Genomic DNA, 15,577 nt, shown 5'->3' with positions numbered 1-15,577 from the left:
AAATTTCATGTACTAATTTTCTTAACCAGTCTTAGAACACAAGAATGAACTATTAAATATACAAAATACACAAGAACAGCTTCATTATGGACTATCAAAAGTAGGCTATGAACTGCAAGCTATACCAGCCATAATGACTCAGATGTCCTCTGACTATTATGAATTATAAGCACAATCTACCACTTTTACCACAGGATTAAAGCTACATGGTATAAAGTGAAATCTAACAGAGATATTATCTACTAAAGTTACATTGCAGTCAATGGTAAAAGTCAACCATAGGCCTTGTATGACATCACGTTTAGCCACACCCCCTGACAGGATGTAAAATGGCAGGAAGCAAAATGAGCATATTTGAAGGCTCATATCTCTGTGAATAATTTTTTCCAGACAATGAAACTTTCCATACAGCATTTTTATGATCTTATGATCATGTTAGGTCAATAAAAAAATACCCCAAAAAATCATTTCAGTTACACTTTAAGTACCTATCAACCCTTTCTTATTTCTGAAACTTCATTACACTGAAAGAGAAATCACTTCTTAGATAGGCGTTGTTTCTTCTGTTTGTAAAAATAATATCAAAAAATTTAACAAAATTTAGTACTGGTAGTTTCAATTCAGAGTCTGACTTTGTATCCACATTCAAACCCTGAACAATTGATCATTGTTGTTACAACTATTTCCAAACAGCACATGTTATACATTCATTTTTATTTCAGATATTAAGATATCTAACTGGGGCTCATTTACTTCACAATTTCAAACATGTCGTAATGACCTAGAAGTATATTATTAATATTATTGACTAAACAATTTACTAAGATACTTTAGACTTTGAAAAGTTGAGACTACCCAATGTCTAAAAACAGTTTAAGGTATCCGTTGGGGTTAATAGTTAACATTTATATTAATAAAAGTTTAATGATTTACTGGGACTGGGTATGATTTTAATTCATATGTGACAATAGAAAAAGCAAACTAAACATTTTAAAACAAGACAAAAATTCATATAATTTTAATCACAAATCATACCCTGCATAAAAATGCCCCACAGTCATAATTATTACTTTGCCTTGGAACTACCTAATATATCAAAAGGATGGGCATCAAGAAAGAATGCAAAATAAATCTAACTTCTTCACTGAAAGAGCAATAAGTCATATCTTTCATCAGCCCTGACCCTATTAGTTTAGTTATCAGATGTCTGTTATTGGAACTTAATTAGCGATAAGTGCCAGAGATACAAGTATACTTAATTGGCTTAGAAATGTAACCGCCTATGGAATCCATAACTGTAACTAAACTTCGTTTAGGCCAAAATACCTATTTCAGTAATATTTAATAATACTAGCTTGATTTAAAGTCTCACAGCAAGTATCCAATGATTCCTGATACAGGAAGGCAAGAGTGTACTAGATTTATTACTGAGGTCTTCCTATTTGATCAAAATATGGGTACCAAACAAGAAAGACTTTAAAATAACCGTAATGTAACAATTCATGTTTTCTAAATTTCCATTGAAAGCCTTAGTAAATACATAAGAAGTTAATGCACATGATTGACAAGAATCCTATGTTAGCACCAGTTTAATACTAGTTATTTTATTATAATGTTAGAGGTCATACCATCCATAATGATATAAAACAGAGGAAGTAATTGATAAACTAGAAAAAGAGTAAAAAGTCAAGAAAACACTTATACTCTTACTGCATCATTCAGCGATTTACCTTGGTAAACCCTGGCCTGACCTTCGCAAAAAACGGAGAGTCAGGACACACACGGTCATCACTTTTGTTCTGGGGTGTGGCTGCTGCAGCAGCTAGTATGGGTATGGCTCATTCATTATAATTACAACACCCATATACGTGTTTGTAATGAAACCATGAGCTCTCTCCTTTGCATTGAATGTGGCAAAGATGTCACTAATGATTCAAAGAACAGATATAACCCTATGTCAGAGCATTGTAAAAAGGCAGTTGAATTGTGGAAGAGGCTGCTTTATAGGGAACAATCCGAGTTGAAAGACTGTGCTGATGGTCTATTAGCTTGATGTAGACTGTGCAGACACTTCCTCAGCTTTACAGAGACTCAAGAAGCTAGAAGATAGTGCCTTTAGCAACATGGAAGATGCCCTGTCCTCTTTATTAAATTCTGGTTTCATCACATATATAAGTACAGCTGAAGAGCCACAAAGGAAAAAGAAACGTTACACTAGAACTAGTACTCCTACTTCGAGTGGCATTAAGAGTAATTTGAATGATTCACCAGATGTTGCAGTAAGATTATCTATTAATCAATCATTAAAATTAATTTACTCTTCTGTAGATTGTAGTCAAGACAGGAGAATTTATGAAAAAGTACAATCTACCACCTGATCGTAAAGCTGCTAGTATAGCATTAGCTAGAAAGAGCATGAAAAAGGTGGCTAACCAATTCCTCATAATTAGAAAGTCACATATTTATGCCTTGCAAAACATCGGAAAGACTGTACTAAAGGAAGTGAAATCTTTTGTTGCAATGTCAGATCAGTCTTTATTTGGAAGCCATTCTATGAAAGATGTTAGAGACTTTGAATGGGATCAACAATATCAAGAAATGCTGGAAACAGCTCCTACTTTATCCTCAATTCTTTTCTTAGCTACTAAGTGTAGAAAAGAATGTAGTAATAGAATTGGTGTCATTTGCCTGTGCATGGCCATGATCCTCAAGTATCAATCCAAAAAAATTGAATTTCTTTCAAAGGATAATAAGTTTGGTGCTTCATGACAATAATTGTTCAAAAATGGTAAAAATTTTAAGTATATCCATAAATTTAATTTTTGTTAGGTGTTTAAGCAACTGAAGTCTGTGGAAGTATCTGTGTCTTATGACACAATTATTTGATTGGTAGATCAGCTTGGACTCAATCATGATGCCAATGTGAAAGAATTGAGAGAAGAAATTTCAAAATACTTACAAGTATAATGCTGTATTTTATTTCAATATTTTAAGTATTTGTAGGTTGCTAGCACTACTGTATCAAATATACTTCTGCCTAGAGTCATCATCTGATGATATAGAGTCAACATCTGATGTACAGTCTACAGCCCCATCTATGGATAATGAAGACTCATATAGTGATCCTAGTACCCAACCATACTCTCTTGCTTCTACTGAAAGTGATAACTGTGATGTTGTTTCAGACAAACATGAATCTGATCAGGAAGTAGCTGGTACTGAAATACAAGGTAATACATATTCTTTACCTTCATGGTTGACCATTTCTATTCATAGTGCCAGTCCTTAGTTTTAATAGCTCCACTGCTACTTCACTGGTCCTTAGTTTTAATAGCTCCATTTCTACTTCATCTGTTGTTCCATCTGCTAATTTCAAGCCATGGAGCTTCAAATTGTTGGGGACAATATTGATTCTAATGTGACACAACGCTACATGAGAGTCAATAAGCAAACAGAATCTCGACACTATTTTCATAGTTATGCACTTCGTGAGAATTAGCATTTCTTCACTACCACCTGTTACGCCACAATTATGTTTTCAATTTCAATGTGTTAGAGCTGAATCTCTTTCACCAACTCCATCTGATAATGATGCAATCATTGCCAATCTCAAAGTGTTCTTTGGTAGCATTTTATGTGAGAACCTCTCATTTGTTGAGAAGTGCTTTGAAGATCTGGTACCAAGTCACATTATTCAAAGAAAGTCGAGTGAAATGTCTCTAAAATCAGATATTGTAAGTTAATGCCATAATTATAACTTTCAAGCAATATTCTTTCATAGATACCTCTGGGCATTATTTTGAAGAGTGAAAATAAGACCAAAGACATGATTGATATAATAATAGAGCATCACAAATACGTTCCACATTTAGAGAAGACAGAAACACAAAGGGTTCCAGGCACCTGTGAGACTGAAGAGGTATCTGTTCCTGTATTGCACCAAATCAGGTTTGGTAGTGACCACTTAACTAAAGTTCGTGCATTGTCAGCTATAAAGCAAAGAGTAAACCCAGACACTCCAGTTGACAGGTGTGAGGGTATTATACCAGTTATTGAAGACTGGCACATGAAGTTGACCCTGTTTGAGGTTAACATAATACCTTTTTATGATTATCAATTGTGTATTATAGGTCATTTGGAAATACTTTTACTCTAATAAATCAGTATTTGACCATGGCACTCTATACCAGCTACGTAATTTGATTAGTTGGTCAAACATGACCACTTCCCCTAAAAATAACATGAACGCTTGCAAAGATTTTTTTTGCCTAATTGTGCATAGCTTAGTAAATCAGCAACAATGTCAACATTGGGAATTGAGGATGTCTGTGAATGGCCAAAAGAAGTGCCTGAAGGTCTATGGATTAAGGAAAAAGAAACACGAGCAATTGAAATGGATCATATACTGACTCTTGTCATTAATTTGTTAGTAAAAATAAGATATAATTCGACATTGTGCAATCAAGATAGTATTTATCACTATACTGATCAACTTCTTACTATTGGTTCCATATACCATGAAATGAGTGATGCAATAAGAGAGGGAGATGGTGAGCGACTCATTTGAACCTGGAGGTATCTCGATAATTTTTCACAATTCTAACAGAAAGAACTATGCAAAAGATGCTGTACTTTTGCTACACCAGTACATGTACGAACTGTCTTCTCAACAATCAGAGCAACTTCTGTTTAACAGATTTGTAAATACACATGGTGGTTTGGGTAGAAACATATTGGCAGATCTACATATGGAACATCTTAATAAAATAGTAAAAGATGCAATTTCAAGAATGAGTTCATCTAAATCTGAAAATGTAATCATAAGGTTGGGTAAAGCAATTAGTACCCTCTCTCCTATACTAGACAATATTGATAAAGCAAATCATATAAGAGATCCCAGAGGCAGGAGAAAAAAGTCAAATTTGAAAAGGATCTGCAAATAGTTGTTACTGAATTGATAAAAAATGATGCATTTTTAAAAATACCTCAAAGAAAATTGTTTCAAATTCATCAATAAACCCAAAATCGCTCTTACACAAAACAGACAAAACAGAACTAATACAATGGATTATAACACACATTTAAAGTAATAAGGTATTTTGACATACATCACAACATTATTTCTTTGGCACATTATGTTTCTCTTTATCATATCCTTCTAATCTTTTAAATAATAAGTGTCTTCTGCATTCTGATGAGTTATTTGCATATTCTCTCATCGCATTATTAGCATATTGCAAAGATGACTTTTTGTTTAATAAAATAGCTTCACAGGGGAGTCCGTCACGACCTCCACTGCCAGTCTCCTGAATGTATGATTCTATGTCATCTGATGGTCCTACATGCATTACAACCCAAACGTTGGGACTGTCCACACCCATGCCAAATGCGATTGTAGCACAAACAATACGAAGAGTATCACCTTTTGTGAATGAGAGAATGATTTGCTGTTTTATGGCTTCATCAGTGCAGCTTGTAAACATTTCAACAAGTTTGTACTTTGATATTGATAGAGCACCAACTGGGTGTGATAATTCCTGTGCAAGAGTATTCTGGAAAAAAATATACCAGACTGCACATTCTTCAACTTTTTGGCAGTAAATAATAGTTCGGGGATAAAAATTTCTGTTTCTTCAAACCTTCAACAAAATGCATGAAATTGCTTTCAAGTGAATTATATTCATGAATTTTGTATGTGATATTAGGTTTGCAAGGTGGAAGAACAACAGACAAAGGTGACTTCATGCCAATAATGTATTGAAGTTCAGTATGTAACGTGTAATCAGCAGTTGCTCTTAATGCCATGACGGATGTTTTTTCTGGTAATAAACTTTGTAGTTCTCCAATTTTAGTAAGGGATTCACGAAATGTAGAGCCCCTATTAAAATTACTTCTTATTAGTATTCAATTGTGATTATCAAATGACGTACCACTTCTTGATAGTACGAGCTTCATCAAGGGCAAGACCTTTTATCTTGGTTTGATATGTTGCTGAAATAAGTAATTTCTCCATTCGTATTCAATTGCAAGCATTTCAGGAGTAAAATATATTAATTGATACTTGCAATTTTCAACTCCAGCTGTCATGGATTATCATCATTTTCTCCACAAATGTAGCCACAACTAATACCCTTCTTCTGATGAGCTGATACCTATAGACAATGATCTATTTTTGTATATGAAATCAATCATTCTTACTTGATCTCTAATCATTGCAGTCAATGGTGTTACAATAATAATGATAAATCCCTTCTCTGACGAAAATGCATCAAACAAAAATGGGAGAACCATGTAACAAGGGACTTTCCATAGCCTGTAGGAAGCACCACAAAGATATCCTTTCCTTCCAGAATTGCCTTCACTGCTACTACATGCTCGTCTTTCATTATATAACCTAGCTAACTTTTGACATCTCTCATAAAAATATCCATTTTAAAAATAATTATTCACGAGTAATAATGATATTCATTTAGTAGGTAACGTCAATAATCGTCATTTCCTGCCAGCGCAGTATTCTTGAACTCAGAACAAAAGTGATGACTGTGTGCGTCCTGACTCTCTGTTATTCGCAAGGGTCAGGCCCTGCGTGACTAGGTAAAACCTACTCTGATCACATATAGTGACACTTGTGTTGTTTTTGGCAATAGTGAGGTACACTATAACAGTGATGCAGTCAATTAAAATGGAAATGTTTCAAAAACCTTCATTGCTTTCCTCAAAACATGGCTTCTTGCTGCTTGGTAAATCTTGAAGAATGTCCAAATTATGCATGCTTAAAAGTATCTGTATATACCTTCACTTCAGGTTTCTTTTGTAAACTACTGGGTTCCATACTATCTATGATTAAATGTACAAGTATATCAATATTAATTTGTGCAGTCTAGTGTCTATCATCTTTCATGTCATGACACTCACATAACACAACACTGCTTCCTTTTACTGCTTTCACCAAACTTGACCATATCTAAACAATGGTGCCATTTTTCACAAAGCTAAACAACCGCCTCCCAGCTACATATCAATTATATCACAATTGTCGGTGACTATAGTATACCTCTCTTGACTACATTATCAATAATACCTGTGAATGAATCTATTTCTTCCTCTACTGCGATATAAAAATTTCAAGCATGTGACACAGTTGTTACAACATTATCACAAGCTTGCCACATTGTGACAACCTTGTTAAAACTTACTAGTTGCAAGACATGATGGACATTGTAGATAGGCTGTCACCAACTTGATTAGAACCTTCGCACAACAACGTACATGACATGGTTGTGACAAGGTTGTCACATTAGAAGCACATTATTTGTTATTGTACCATGCCGATTTGCAATGGAGCTATGAAATTGGCTGCGTTGGAGGTAAGTAAAATCACTTAAAACATTATACGTACGAGACACCAAAGGTGCGTGGCCTCGCTCCTGAAGCTGTTTGGGAGGTGTTAGGCTTAGCTAGCCTAAGCCAGTATACTATATTTATACTTATTGCACTCATACATCATGGGTTATAGTCAAAACCACAGCTTTTGTTGTGGCCACTATCTATCCAAAACATACTATGCAAAAAATTTAGAAAGTGTGCTCTTGAGGCCAAGGGATTATCATAACAGCTAGCTTCCCAGCTGCAGTTACACTTGCTCTTGCATGCAGAAGTGGCAAGCTCCAGAGCCAACTCCCAACTTGGTCCTGCTTGGAGGCGTGGCATTATTAGCAATAATGCAGCAAGACCATGTGAGAGGGAAGCTTCAGGTTTTTTCTTCTTCTAAGCACTATATGATGTTATAATGGCACAAATACTGTTGCTTAGATAAATTGAGTGACTTGAGAGAATTTAGGATCCTTAGATTAGTGAACTAACTGCTACAGCACTTCACTCAGGATGAAATTCGATAGCTATAACTCACCAACAAGAAAGACTTAAAGAGTTCCACACAAATTATATAAATAAATAGTCTTGATCAACTGGGAGAGTCTCATTTACCTCCAGAGTACTACCGCTATTGCTGGGCATTTTCTTGTGAGTTAAAAAGCTTGTGCTACCTAGAGCTGCTCTCTAAACATCTCGAGGCAGTAAAGCAAGACTCTTCGTAACAGAAGAGAAGCTGTCACAGGTTTTATAGCGCGCGATTGTATAGATATACATTTTCAAAGACAAAATTTGGCACACAATGAATGACAGACAGCCAACCCGAGTACCTAGTCCCTGGGTGAGGCCAATTACTATTATTTATTGCTGTTGTATTTATTTATTTATTTATTATTATTATTATCGTTTTGTATGAGAAACTAAGTAGCTGAATCAATTTCAACAGTGTTTGGAAAGCAACTAGTATATGTTTGATGACAAATAAATTATCACAATTTTCTCAATGATTCTATCAGCCAAGATAATAATGATGTTTTTATTGCTACAGCAATAATAAAACAATTATAATTTATATTTTCTAGGCACATATTTCAACTCACTTAATAGGGTGACATGCAAGAAAATGGTTGTTGAGTGTAGCATTAGTGATTATATCTGTACATGGTGTGAAAACTTTTTTATTACACCATAACACAGTTTCACCATTACTGTAAGAAACACCTTAATTGTCTCATTTTGTTCCTAACGACTTACACCATGATGTTACAAGTCCTTTATTAGGTAAAAGTAGACTGGTATATTTGGTGACTTCCGTGAAATTAGTCTATATATTATTTATTATTATTTGTGATGGCAAAAGAGACTTTTTATGTGATATTCCAATCATAACAATTCCATGATTCATCTTGTTGTGATTTCTAATGAATAATCATTTATTTATAATTATTACATATACCTAGTGCATATTTTGTCCAGCCATTTTTGTTAAAAAGGTATTCTTGTTGGCATCCAGGTATAAATGATGTTTCAGGAATTGAAGGAAGCTTATGAATTGCACTTTCATGATTAATAACTTAACAAGTACACAAATACTAACTGAAGTTATACAGAAAATAGTAAATATTTTTATACTTACTTTTCTACTGATTGAGAACCATAAAAAAAATAATAGTTCACCTTTGATTGACTCAGATGGAAAGCAAGAATGCCCCCAAGGGGGACCTAATTTTCGAACAACATGAGGCAAATGCAACATGTTATGCACACTGATTTTTTTTTTACCTAAAATATAATGAATTAATATTTCAAAATTACTCAACACCATAAAGAGCTGAAAAAAGGAAGCAGTTGAGCTGTATGAGTCTCACACTTTGATACAAATCACTCCCAGTAACTTCAGATAGCAGAAGATGTATTCCTTCAAATAGTAGTAGATAATGTTGATAGCATTGTTCTGGCAGAATGCCATAAAGTGCAGCAGCAGAATAGTAAATTAGCCATGCACGTAGCTCTTGTGCTAAAGAACCAAAGTTAAATTTATTTGACATTGTATTACCTTTCCAAAATTTAAGTGTTGTCTAAACTTCTCGGAGTTCCTTGAATTTCATTACGAGGCTTAATAGAGCATAACCTTTGGTCCAATATTGATATATTACTTCCCATATAATAGAGAGAATCATGATTTTGTGACTGTAGCCATAAGCGAAGAAGCTGTCTGCACACTCCAAGAACACAGTGCATATAATCAATAGAATTTCCTTCAATGAAGTTATTGCCAGGAACAGCAGATAACCATGCTGGATCTTTAATGCCATTAACCTATTAGTTAAATACAATTAATTGAAACCACAAAATACACCAACTGGCAGCTCCATTGATCTAGCAGCATCACAAGAATCCTTATGTGTTCTGAGAGGACCACAAGGGTATTTTCATGGTAGGGATAGACATGACAAAAAATGTTATGTAATTTTGTGAGTTTCGCTTATAATAAAGGAATAATCATGAAATAACATATAATCTTCTTACCTTGCTGCAAACAATATCAGCATCCATAAAACTTGTTAAATTGTGTAAAATTTAAAACCTTTGCTTTTGCAGGCAAGTCATAGGTGATGCAAAGTAATAAAGCCCGGCAAACTATTTTCTCGTGAGTGGGTGGAGGATTTATTTCTACACCTACATGTACATAACAAGTTGGATAGCATGATGCACATGCAACATCACAATAACCTTCATTGTATAATGTCTTGAGTGACTCCACAGTAAAAGAGACATGTCAGGCTTTCCAGAGCCATAACATAGTCCAGCAAAAATTACATTTTCCCTAGATGTCCTTTATCTTTGGTAGAAATAATTTCACAAAAAAAACTAACCTCATTCTGTATAGTAGTTCATTAATAGTAATCAAGATTTGCCAGAAAGCAAATCCAGATGATTGAAAAACAGGAATTCCAGCCTTATTAAGAATAAAGGAGACATTATCCTGAGTAAGCAATCCAGAATTAAATTTTCTTGATAAACTTCTCCATCATGATGTGTTTATAGGATCTGGTACCAGAAGTAGTCTTGTCTCTTTGAGCAATGGCATATTTCTGACATAATTCCATCACCTACAATGTAATAAATTAAAACTTCTGTTCAAGAATGGTTTTTAGTTCAAGACTGATTGATTTTTCAATAAATGATGATATTGCACCTATTGGGACAAAATCAGCATTGCAATTTGCACTGGACTTAATACAATTATTGCTCAAATTATTGTAGCAATAACTGCAATAATAGTGAAGGAAAATGGGGTACATAACATCAGAAAATTGCTTCATGACATGGTACAATGATGACACACATTGATTTGGTTGATGACATTGGATTTGAACAATTTGCAACAGATCATCTACAGCTTTGTCTGTTAAATTATGTCTTATCTTGAATTGCAGCATTAGCACACTGCTAGAATGTACAGTCATTGCAAACCCATCATAAATGTGCTCAGACATTTTTGAAACTACTGCCACATCACCTAAATTTTCACCATCATTATCACTATTGCTATCATCGTAAATACTGCAGTTTGCATCAGTATTTGAGTCAGCATTATCAGAACTTTCAAGATCATCTTCCAAGGCGCTACTGCAATGCAGACTCTGTATTTTATCAATAAAACAAGTATCATGATCACTGTAATTTTCTGCATCATTAATCTCAGCTTATTACTGATCTTATCATTAGTAGGACCATCCAATGCAAGATCCAAAGTTTCAAATGCCCTTTTTCTTTTATGTCGATACCTTGTTGATCTGCTAGCAGCCTGCCTAAATAAAAGATTGCCAAAAGAAAGCCTTTCGTTGTACGATGACTTCATTCTTGCTGCCACAGTACTGAGCTGAGCTGAGCTGCAGCAATTAAAGCTTCTCCCACAAGACATCCCCAATGAAACCGCAGAGCAGACTCAGCAAGCTAGAGCACACTATCTTCTTGTAGTAACAATTATCGCCTTCCATCATGCCTCCTAAGTCTTATTTATTGCTTGGATGGTTAAAAGACGAGTGTATTGGCATTGTTCTTTCATCAAGTGTCTATGTTGATCTCATTTGAGTTAACAATAAATGAACTTATGGAGACTGATGAGAATGATAAAGTTGACTCCACAAAATCACATGCAGCTACTCTTGATGCTGCTAATAAGGACTTGCCAGGCCCATCAAAGAAGACATCATTTGAGAGTAATAAGGCCAAGCAAGCAGCTCGAATAGATGCTGCTAAGTCTAGAGCAGCTGAGATCTTCATAGCTAATACACCACTTCAGCAATCTGACCCGGAAAAGTCATTACAGAAGCAGCTTTGTGAGCAAAAGGAACAGGTTGAAAAACTTAACAAACAACTACAAGTACATGGTTAGACATGCATTGTCATAATTCTTTATTAATAACGGTACCATGTAGCTGTGCCTAGCATACCTACTGTCACAAATAATCTTTGTAGCTTTAAGTCTTCATCCCAGACTAATATACACAATGAGATATCGTGACTAATTTTATGTTGTTACTATACACTGTTGTTAGCGTCAGTCTCCAGCTCCTATCAATTGTTCTCCCAGTTCCATACCATTGGAACTTGTACATTTATGGTTTTAAGTCATATTTATTGATTTCTACAATAGTCTAGCACCCCAGAACCTAATTATGATATTTCAATTGATCTGTTTGAATCTTCCTATACAGTAAGTAGTATACATTGAATAATTTACTTTTTTATTGATATGTACATGCAGTCTTCTCATAATACAACATATGGAGTACTGTATGTGTAGTCATGTTAAACACAAATTGATTTACTTTCTAAATTTTGCAGCCACCATTCATTTCCAAAGGTCAAATCCTAAGTGTCTATTAAAAGTTGGCTACTATTTTATTTGAAGTAGTTATGATTATTCATTAATCTCCTTTAGGTTGCAAAGAATGAGGTACAGTAACAAGCTTTAAAATAACTTTCGATTCATTTGTATTTTATTTTTTGCAGGGTGCTGCTACTGATTGTGTTAAAGCAGCTGTACCTGTGAGTTAAATTTGGTCAATGTTATTTATTCACATTTATAGCTATCATTAGTAGAATTAGTACCTGGTTATGGAGAAAGGCTAACCCAGCGGGAGCTAGATGAAACCATCTCTGAAAGTGGTGGAGCTCCAAATAAGTTAATAAGGAAATTGGTTTCTGTGTTTTTTAGTCGTGTAGAATTAGCTGAGTCTAGTTGCTATGGCCTCAGAAATAATAATGCAGATACTTAACTGCTTGTATAAGTGAGCTATTTATTGATATTAAATAATTATTATTATAGAATTTGTTGAGGACATATGTGATGTGTCTAAGGCTGTATTTGTAGCTGCTGTCAACGATAAGTGTTCTGGATGTCAAAGGAAACAGTAGACCTGCAAAAGAAAACAAGAATGTATTAAGGTTAATCATTTTTCATTATTATTCATTTATTCCTTAACAATATTCGTTTATTCATTAACAATACTCATTGGTGGTTAATAAACTATTATGCAAATTAATGAGCAATGTGCGCGCAACGTTGTGAAGTGCTTGTAACAAGCAAGTGACAAGCTGGAAAACGTGTCATTACCATGGTTTACACAAAGAAAAACGGGTTGTCACAACCTTGCATAAGCTTGCAGCAAGTTTGCTTGTAACAACAATGTTACTACCTTGCAACAACCTTGTAATTTCTGTATGGGCTGATAGTGGTGTCTTCACAACATCTTTATCTTTTTTGCAAAGTGCAAACAGCACTTCATATTAATCAATAATAATTTCCAATTTTACCTTTTAGTTATGGCTACTTGCAATTAATAGAGTGAACACGTCAGTCATCGCCAAAAAATTAATACCACATAGCGCGCAGGGTGACAGCATTCATGTGTCTTGGCCATTATTAGTCCTATTGTCAGTAAATTTGAAATTAAATATTGCAGTTGTGATACCTACCAATACGAAAGGTCTTTGGCAGCCTCATGTCTCAAGAAAAACATGCTATTAACCTATTGATAACACATGATTTTCATTCAAGACATGAATTTACTGCTTGCTGAAAAGTCTAAGGCTTCATGAAAAAGAAAACATTTTTGTAAACTAGAAAAGAAAATTAACAGTAAATATGATTTCCAAAAAGCATACTTTACCAATAAACACCACAGGTACTTGCATCTGATAGCGGAGATACTGTCTTAGACTAACTCTGAAATTATCATTTATCTTACTGAAAGAGTTGGTTGATTCCATAAGCACTCATCCACTTGCATTTTCCTGTTCAACATTTCATCCAAAATAGCTCTCATATTATATGCATTATTCTATTCACAAAATTAGTCAATAAAAATACCTAACGAATAATTTTTGAAATTGTGTTTCAGCTTGGTCATTAATACATATCTTATAATCTAGTGTTGTGATCTCCTTATTTACAAAATCTACAACCTAAATGCCATTAATTAATTATGCCTCATTGTTAATTAGCTGCCAGTAGCAATCAAATCTTACAAAGAAATGAAGTGATTACGTTCCTTACATGTACTGGTACTAACAATAAGCCTATGCTAACAAAAATCATCCTAATTTTTTTGAAAGTGATAATCAAAACTATATTATGTTAGAGCTTACTTTGATACAATGAACTTTAACCATTGTTTTATGAGCAAATCACAAAATACACATAAAAGTAGATTGGCATTATTTTTATATTCTTACGCGACAAACATACTTATAATAAAATTAGTGACTAATTACGTATACTTGAGCAATTGTGAAATGGTTATGAAGTAAAAGTGCCATACAATAATCAACAACCTAGAAACAAATCATTCATCAACATTGTAAATTGTTGTGGTAACCTCTGTTTGTATCCAGTATCCATTATGAAGTTCATTCATATGAATATGACAAACAGTGTAAGGTGGGATACTACATAGCATTATTAGTAACGCGGTAGTGTTACTAAGTAGGATTCACCCCCAAACAAAATGGCTGCCACGACTTTTGCAGCCTTGCTATACCAGGAAAACGAGCTCCTATGCTTACCAGACTTCTTAGAGGACCTCATCTTGACCAGAGGACTCCATTGGTACCACTAGCGTGGCTCTAGACCTTGTCTAAGCGAAAAGTCAAAAATCGGCGAACCGGCCGTTTTGTTCAGCCACCTTTTTCATCTTCATCATCATCATCATCATCATTATCATCAAGTCAGAAGTCCTGTCAATCCAGTTGTCGGTGTGTATCTCAGTATTGGTTGGTACTACAAGGATAATTCTTATACCAATCTACTCCAACAGTCTATGCGCAGGTCCATGTCCCATCAGATCATTCTTCAAGTGAGGAAAAAGTGATACTGTGACTGCTGGATCGAGCCATCTTAGCCATGCCACCATTTTGTTAATTAAAGAAGCTTGCCATGTGCTCCAAAATTTGGGTGTGGTCGCGCATGCTCAGATCTGCAGCTCTCGAAGAAGCAAGCTATTTTACCAAGCTATGCGTGGAATCAACTTACTGCAATACTTTAGTGGAGGTTTCCAGCTAAAAGAAGGTATTGATTTTACATGTTACTGTTTTATCAAGTGTGTTATTTTATTTTATTAAAAAAACAAACAATTAATTAATGTTATGACTTATGATATGCAATGATAATTATGAACTTGACAACAGCCTGGAAGAACAGGAATAGCAGGGAAGATGGACACTCTTAGCTCACAGGTTCTTGAACAAGGACTTGTGTGAAGACTAATTCCTTCAGCATGTCTATTTGATGCTGTGTCTCATAAATGTTATAAAAATGATAATAATAAAGAAAATTATTGTTTGTGTAAAATCACCAAGTATCACAATTGCAACTAAAGAAATACTATAAATATTATTTTAAAAATCAACACAAACAAGAACATAAAAAATTTATAAAAAAAGATGAAGTAGGATTCTGAACGACCAACGAAAATACGAAATATTATAAAAAAATCAACACAAACAAGAACATAAAAAATTTAAAAAAAACAAGATGAAGTAGGATTCCGAACGACCAACGAAAATACGAAATGAAAATCGTACTCGTGACGCAAATTCTACTCTACATTGCAAGGTGATCCGTAATTCTTACATAATAATATTAAAAGTACAATGTTGAGTAGAATTTGCGTCACGAGTAGGATTTCATTTCGTA

At 34.4% G+C, this 15,577-nt stretch overlaps 1 protein-coding gene across 1 annotated transcript; it reads right to left on the bottom strand.

Annotated features, from left to right (window-relative positions):
• Positions 1-5,117: 5,117 nt before the first annotated feature.
• LOC105313748 (ATP-dependent DNA helicase RecQ-like) lies at positions 5,118-6,013 on the bottom strand. The gene is made up of 3 exons (XM_011407418.1): positions 5,931-6,013; positions 5,640-5,878; positions 5,118-5,587 (listed from the first exon to the last, which is right to left on the bottom strand). Exons 1-3 carry the CDS (start codon positions 6,011-6,013, stop codon positions 5,118-5,120), a joined length of 792 nt encoding a protein of 263 aa, XP_011405720.1.
• Between the last annotated feature and the right edge of the window lie 9,564 nt (positions 6,014-15,577).

The sequence above is a fragment of the Amphimedon queenslandica genome, unplaced genomic scaffold, assembly GCF_000090795.2.
Source record: "Amphimedon queenslandica unplaced genomic scaffold, v1.1 AMPQUscaffold_13233, whole genome shotgun sequence".
NCBI lineage: Eukaryota > Metazoa > Porifera > Demospongiae > Haplosclerida > Niphatidae > Amphimedon > Amphimedon queenslandica.
This window is presented reverse-complemented; position numbering and strand designations above follow the sequence as displayed.